General features: G+C 35.7%; 1 protein-coding gene across 1 annotated transcript in view; it reads right to left on the bottom strand.

Moving 5' to 3' along the window:
* Positions 1–1060, bottom strand: part of LOC106867354 (serine-rich adhesin for platelets) — a 41193-nt gene extending 40133 nt beyond the window's left edge. The window contains exon 1 of the mRNA XM_052975440.1: positions 909–1060. Coding sequence (XP_052831400.1) covers positions 909–950 — 42 coding nt within the window. The 5' untranslated portion in view covers positions 951–1060. The remainder of the gene's footprint in view (positions 1–908) is intronic.
* Positions 1061–7146: the final 6086 nt, after the last annotated feature.

Genomic DNA, 7146 nt, shown 5'->3' with positions numbered 1-7146 from the left:
TTCTATCAGAACTCCAGTATGGCTGCAATCCAATGACTGAAACAAGTAAAAAGATTAATATATATACATATATACACACACACACATTTTGAAGGTTGTATTCTTTAACACATTTTACACACACACACACACACACGTGGGGAAGGTTCCTTAAGCTAATCTTTCTAGTTCTATCCCTAAAACCAATATTCCAACCCCTATCCATCCTAAAAGAAGCCACTACTACAATCAAGCACCATTTAGAAGACATGTTAAGAAGGCTGGCCAAATGTTCTGTAGATGATCTTGGTGTTTAACCCCAGGTCAATCCTAATCTAGTAGAACTAAGACCAGAGCAGTCCAGATATGACCACCACATCCTATTTGCAGACAATCCATCCAGATCCAGGACCATTATCCAAATTATGTCCATTCTGTTTTTTTTTTAAGGAGATGGGTGATTGGAGATTTGGGCTACTATTTATAGCAGTCAAAATCTCTTGATTACTCTGTGTGTGTGTGTGTGTGTGTGTGTGTGTGTGTGTGTGTGTGTGTGTGTGTGTGTGTGTGTGTGGTGTTCATAGATTTTTGGGACAACACCAACAAACAAAACAAAAAAACACAAAGGGAGAGGTCCGCTTTAAGATATATGCGTGTATATATGTATATATACACACACACACACATTGTGTGTATATGATCTCTTGTCTGCAGTCTTTGCAGTCTACAAGAAAGTAGTAGTAATAGTAGTAGTAGTATGACTTGGGTGTGAAGAGTAAAAACAGTGACACACACACACACACACACACACACACACACTTGTACAGAGAAGAAAATGGTTGTGGCAATGAGTTAAAAACAAAAACAAAATAAAAGTGATGGATGAATAGAGAAATGTTTTGAGAAATGATAGAGAATTTGGTGATTACTGTTCCGACATTAAAACAGCCATGTTTCGCTCTTGTAGTCATGGTGGTGGTGGTGATGGCGGCGGTGGTGGTGGCGGCGGTGGTAAAGGCACAGAGAGTCTTTCTCCATTGCTTTCAAGCTGACTATCTCTGAGCACAACTGGCTGGTTAGTCACTTCAAATCTATATAGCTGCTTCTGTGTGTGTGTGTGTGTGTGTGTGTGTGTGTGTACATATATGCGTACATATATGTTTGTGTGTGTGTGTGTGTGTGTGTGTCTGTGTGTCACTCACTACTACCTCCACTCAACACTTCAGGAAAGGAGGATGTACAACTGGTAGAACAGCTAATATGCATAACATTACACACACACACACACACACGCATACACACATTGTTATTGTAACAGTCATACACACACACATACATTATTATGCGGCTATATACACCCACATGCACACACATGCTTGATTACATACATGCCCACACATCTAAAGACATATATATATATACATATAGAGGTCCCTAAAGACAGTCACATATGCCTTTACAAACACACACATACATGCCCTTACATATATCCCAAACACATACATGAGTTCAAATGTGCCCATACACATACACACGCATGCCCTTTCTCTCACACACATACATATACCCTCATATGACCTCATACACACACACACATATACACAGGTCCTTTCTCATACACACACACACATATACACAGGTCCTTTCTCATACACACACAAAAACCTTCAAGCCAAAACAAGAAAACAATGTGGCCGCCAAGAGGATGTCGAATTATCATCATCATTATTAGTAGTAGTAGTTTTCGTAGTAGTAGTAGTAGTAGTAGTAGTCATCATCATCACCATCAATAACAATTGTGTTCTGTAAATCACTAGAAACTAAATGGAACAGAATGAAGACCCTCACTGCAAGAAACAAAGCAAAAATGAAGTGAGACGATATTTTTAGTAACAGCACCAGCACTACCACCACCACCACCATCATTACCATCATCGACATACCACTACTATCATCAAAATACCAGAACAGACCATCAACACCATTGTCTATAACCACTGCCATCACCATTTCTCATGACCAACACCATCAACATCATCACTACAACCACCATCATCGCATTATCAATCAGATATATAACCCCAGATAACCCCTAATAATAGGAACCACCTCCAATGAAGGAGACAATCCTAATTTAAGAGACTGACCCCCCTCCCCCCGCCGCTCCAATAATGGAGACAGTCTTAATGTAAGAGGGCCAGGGGCCCTTCCCCAATCTGTCCGAAATCTTTCCCAAACACTATTTGATGTTGAAAAATGAAGTTTACTTCTACAGCCAAAATGGTTGACTGTCCAAATAGTTACTCCTGCCTTGACCACAACAACTACAGTGACCACTACCGAAGCCAACACTCCCCACCAGGAATACCACCACCACCACACCTACTATTACCAGTACCACCACAACTAATAAAAAAATGGAGAGATAGTCCTGTTGTAATTCAACCAAAAAAAAAAATATAGAAATATATATATATTATATATACATAACTTGCACTAGTTTCAGCTAGGGAGCTGCGACCATGCTGGGGCACCACCATTAAGAAAAGAAGTGAAAACTCCCGAAGTGTTGTTGACCACTCCCTTAAGAGGACATAGCTGGTTTCCTTCCCCATAGAATATAAGCTTTATACATAATATATACAAATGAGATATAAAACATAAATGTATGCATGTGCATATATGTGTGTGTATGTATACAAAAATACATACATACATATATATATATATATTAGATATATGAAGCTGCCTACAATAGAAAGTTGACAGTAAGGTCATTAGTTTCTGACAAAGTAAACTCTACAAGTATTGAGTACTTCACCTCCCATTGTATATGTGTGTGTGTGTGTGTACACAATAATAATTCAAAACAGATTTTAACTGTAATACTAAATATTCTTTTCTACTCTAGGCACAAGGCCCAGAATTTTGGGGGAAGGTACCAGTCAATTAGATCGACCACAGTATGCAACTGGTACTTAATTTATCGAAAGGCAAAGTCCATCTCAGTGGAATTTGAACTCAGAATGTAAAGACAGATGAAATACTGCTCAGCATTTTACCTGCTGTGCTATTGTTTCTGCCAGCTTGCTACCCTCATAGAGTATATATATATATATATATATATTTATTTCTTTATTGCCCACAGGGGTCTAAACATAGAGGGAACAAACAAGGACAGACAAAGGGATTACGTCGATTATATCGACCCCAGTGCATAATTCGTACTTATTTAATTGACCCCAAACGGATGAAAGGCAAAGTCGACCTCGGCGGAATTTGAACTCAGAACGTAAAGACAGATTCCATACTGTTAAGCATTTCGCCCAGCATGCTAACGTTTCTGCCAGCTCGTCACCTTTGTAACACTAAATATTGAATAGTGAATGTGCATATGTACACACACACACACACACACACACACACACACAAAGGTTGTCCAGAAAGTTTTACCCAATTTTGCTAAAAGTTAGCAACCATTTAGTATTAATTAACCAGCTGTTTTAATTTCACACAACGATACTTAAAATGATAACTAACGAGGAACAATTTCAAAAGAATAATTGATTCGAAAAATAAATAAAAAATTCACTAAATATATATATAGGTACATGTGTGTATGTATATACAAGTATGTGTATACAGAAATATCTGTCTGTGTGTAATTATAGAAATAAGAATAATCAATTTGGTTCTTATTCCACCAATCCATTAATAACAACTTGACCCCAAAATAAAATTAACAGTGTGTGTGTGTGTGCGTGTTTGTGTGCATGTGTGTGTGTGCATGTATGCATCTCTCATCAATATCACTTAACATCCGTGTTCCATGCTGGTATGGGTTGGACTACAGGCATGTGCATATACGTATATATATGCATGTATATTATTACAGCAAAATGTATGTATGTGTGTGTTGTATGCATTTAATCTAATGCCTTCTGTATAAGTCTAAACTAACAGTATATAATGACAACAGTACTAACAGTATATAATGAAGTAGAATGTAAATCTGAGAATTAACAATAGCAACCTGAATAGGGAACCATGTAAATATTTTCTGATCTTACAATATATATCATATATATATATCATATATATATATCATATATATATATCATATATATATATATATATATATATATATATTAAGATGGTTTTTATCATTCTATAATATTTACTGAGGGTTTTAAATAAAGTATTTTCTTGACAAACATTTAAAAAATATTTTGCTCCAGTTGCAATTCATGATTAGAGAATAGATACACATCTCTATCCGTCTATATCATACATACACACACACATTACAGAAACCACAAAAAAGCAAAAGATTTTCAAGAAACCAATTCCTTCTTAAATTCTTCATTTCTATAGCAAAACAAAAAATGTACAGTGTGTGTGTGCGTGTGTGTGTGTGTGTGTGTGTGTGTGTGTGTGTGTGTGTGTGTGTGTGTGTGTGTGTGTGTGTGTGTGTGTGTGTGTGTGTGTGACCCAAAGACTGAGTGCACCTATGTGTGTAGCATGTCTCTAGTTGCCTCTCTTTCCAAATAATCAACAAATGTCACCACAGGATTTTATACACACATCAAGGTTTGAAACTAGCATGTTGAGAACCTTAGCCCTACACACACACACACACACACACACACACACACACACATCATATTACACAGACACACATATACACACACATTACTCTATACACATATATAAATATTTAAATGTGCATGAGAGTGTGGTGGGAGGTGAGAGAGAGAGAGAGAATACACACACACACACACACACACATCAGGCCATACACACTTGTACAAGTATTAAGCCATTTCCTGTTTGTTTATTCCACCAAACAAGGATGCAGAGAAAGGATTGGATGTCTGGAGTGAACAGAAAAGATGTTAAATACAGTTGTTAAAGAATCTACCACAAGAGAACTCAAAGACCAAGTCTTCAGCAACAAGCCTGTGCTTATAAATATAAGAGAAAACAAGGGAGGGGGAAATAGTTATCAAAGCTAAAATTTCTGAGAATTTAATCAGACAATGAAGGATATTCCCAAAAGATTTTTAAAAGTTCCACCATGGACTTACATTATTGCTCTGGTGGGGGGAGGCTATGTGGCGGTGGTGGTGGTGGGTTTGGTAAGATGGATATACAATGGTGGTGGTGGTGATGATGCAGAAATGGGGGTTGAAGAGAAAGAAAAACAAAAGCAGGCGGAAAGTGGACATTAAAATAATTTAACTTCATCATTACACTTTCTTACTGTACACACACATACGCGCGTGCATCCATGCTTCATGCAACTGTCTTGACTCAACCAAGACAGTCACCACTTTGTAAATGGACATGATTTTCAGTGGTTAACAACAAGCTGCACCATATTTAATGCAAGCATACATGCATGTATGTGTGCGTGTGTGTGTAAATGCATACAGAGTTACAAATTGACAAGGCTGTATGTATATGCAAGCCAGTCAATATTGTTATACACACTTGTTAAATACATTTGCACTAGATTATATATGCTAGTTAATACACTAGCAGTATCATATATATCTATTAGTTACTAGCAAATATATCAGCAGTAAGTTATATATGCACACACACGTATAAATATATATATATATATGTGTGTGTGTGTGTGTGTGTGTGTATAAAACTTTAGATAGGCAGATAGATAGATAAAACTATATATACTAGCTAATATATTTTTGGTTTCGTAACTATCCTTCCAAAGGTCAAACAGTCAAAGCCTCCTCAAAGCAGGCATTTAAGTTGAGAAATAACAGCCAAATCTGTTTCAAATTGCACTGAACTATTTTGAAAGTGGACAGGAAATATTAAGTGACATAATTTAAGCTAGACATAAGGCAGGATGGTCACTGTTAAAATATCTTCATTCATATGTTTGCTCAATGAGTGACTAACGTGGGACAAGAGGCAACCAATCCATAGGGGTTGGCTGAATGGGTGAAGAAAAAATTATTTAATTGAAATGGAAGAGATTTGAACCTCTCAGAATAGAATAAAACATTGTTGGAGTGAAGAACAAAGCTAAAATTTGAAGGTGGGGGTGAAGACTTAGGCTGTAGAGACCAAGAAATGTATAAAAGAGAGGGAAATTGGTAAAGATCAGTAGAGAACCAGCCTTAGTCAGTGAAAAAGACAACAGACCTGACCACATTTTGCTTTTGGAACAAACTCAAAATATCAATATTGTGTATATTTACAATATATATATATATATAATTATTATTATTATTGTAAAAACAATTCTGTATTAAATATTTTAAATTGGATATTACAGAAAGTCTCTATTCAAAAATTAGGAGCATTTTTTTTACTTTCTTATATATATATTATAATATATATGCGCGGGCGGGCATTTGTTGTATTTTTGAGCAAGATACCAGAGAATAAAAAAATATACGCAATGAAGAATTTTTATTCTCACACTGCATACTGATCGAAAATGTGTATGCAATATGTATATATTAACAACCATGTATGTATATGTGTGTGTAACAAATGACATTATAAAGTTCCTGGCATTTGTTATATACAAGTGGAATGGCATCAGCAACGAAGGAAAAGGTCTATGAAAAGAGAGAATATCTCATTTGCTGAGCTAAGAAAGGGTTAAGGTATTCGCTCTCTCTCTCAGCAGCTGGATTGCTGTCGTCAACAAAACAGTGCCAGAGAGACTGAGAGAGGGGAAAAAACGGCGGCCATATTGAAAATCAACCAAGCTGACTGGCTACACACTATAAATATATAGCATTATATATAGACATATCGACACCGCATTAAGTTATTTAACATAAAATTTCCTTGTGCTTTATATATACCTTTGAAAGAAAATAAATTATCAATGCTATTATTAATTGTAATATATATTCAGAATAGTATTAATAAGAGAAGGTGATAGTGATCATGGTGGTGGTGGTACTTTGTAGATCTTTTGGACAGTTTTCTGTATTTTAAGTTTTTACAATTCTAACTGGAATTTAGAAAAACAATTTTTTTCTTACAAATATCGATTAATAATGACAATAAACATTTTAAAAACTACCTTGAACTATCTACCTCTAAACTCGTACATACGCCTCCCACACTCACACATATATATATGTATATATATATATATATATATATATATATATATAT

Source organism: Octopus bimaculoides, chromosome 21 (assembly GCF_001194135.2).
Source record: "Octopus bimaculoides isolate UCB-OBI-ISO-001 chromosome 21, ASM119413v2, whole genome shotgun sequence".
In the NCBI taxonomy this organism is placed as follows: Eukaryota; Metazoa; Mollusca; class Cephalopoda; order Octopoda; family Octopodidae; genus Octopus; species Octopus bimaculoides.
The sequence above is the reverse complement of the archived record's forward strand: the minus strand, read 5'-3'. Positions and strand labels throughout refer to the sequence as shown.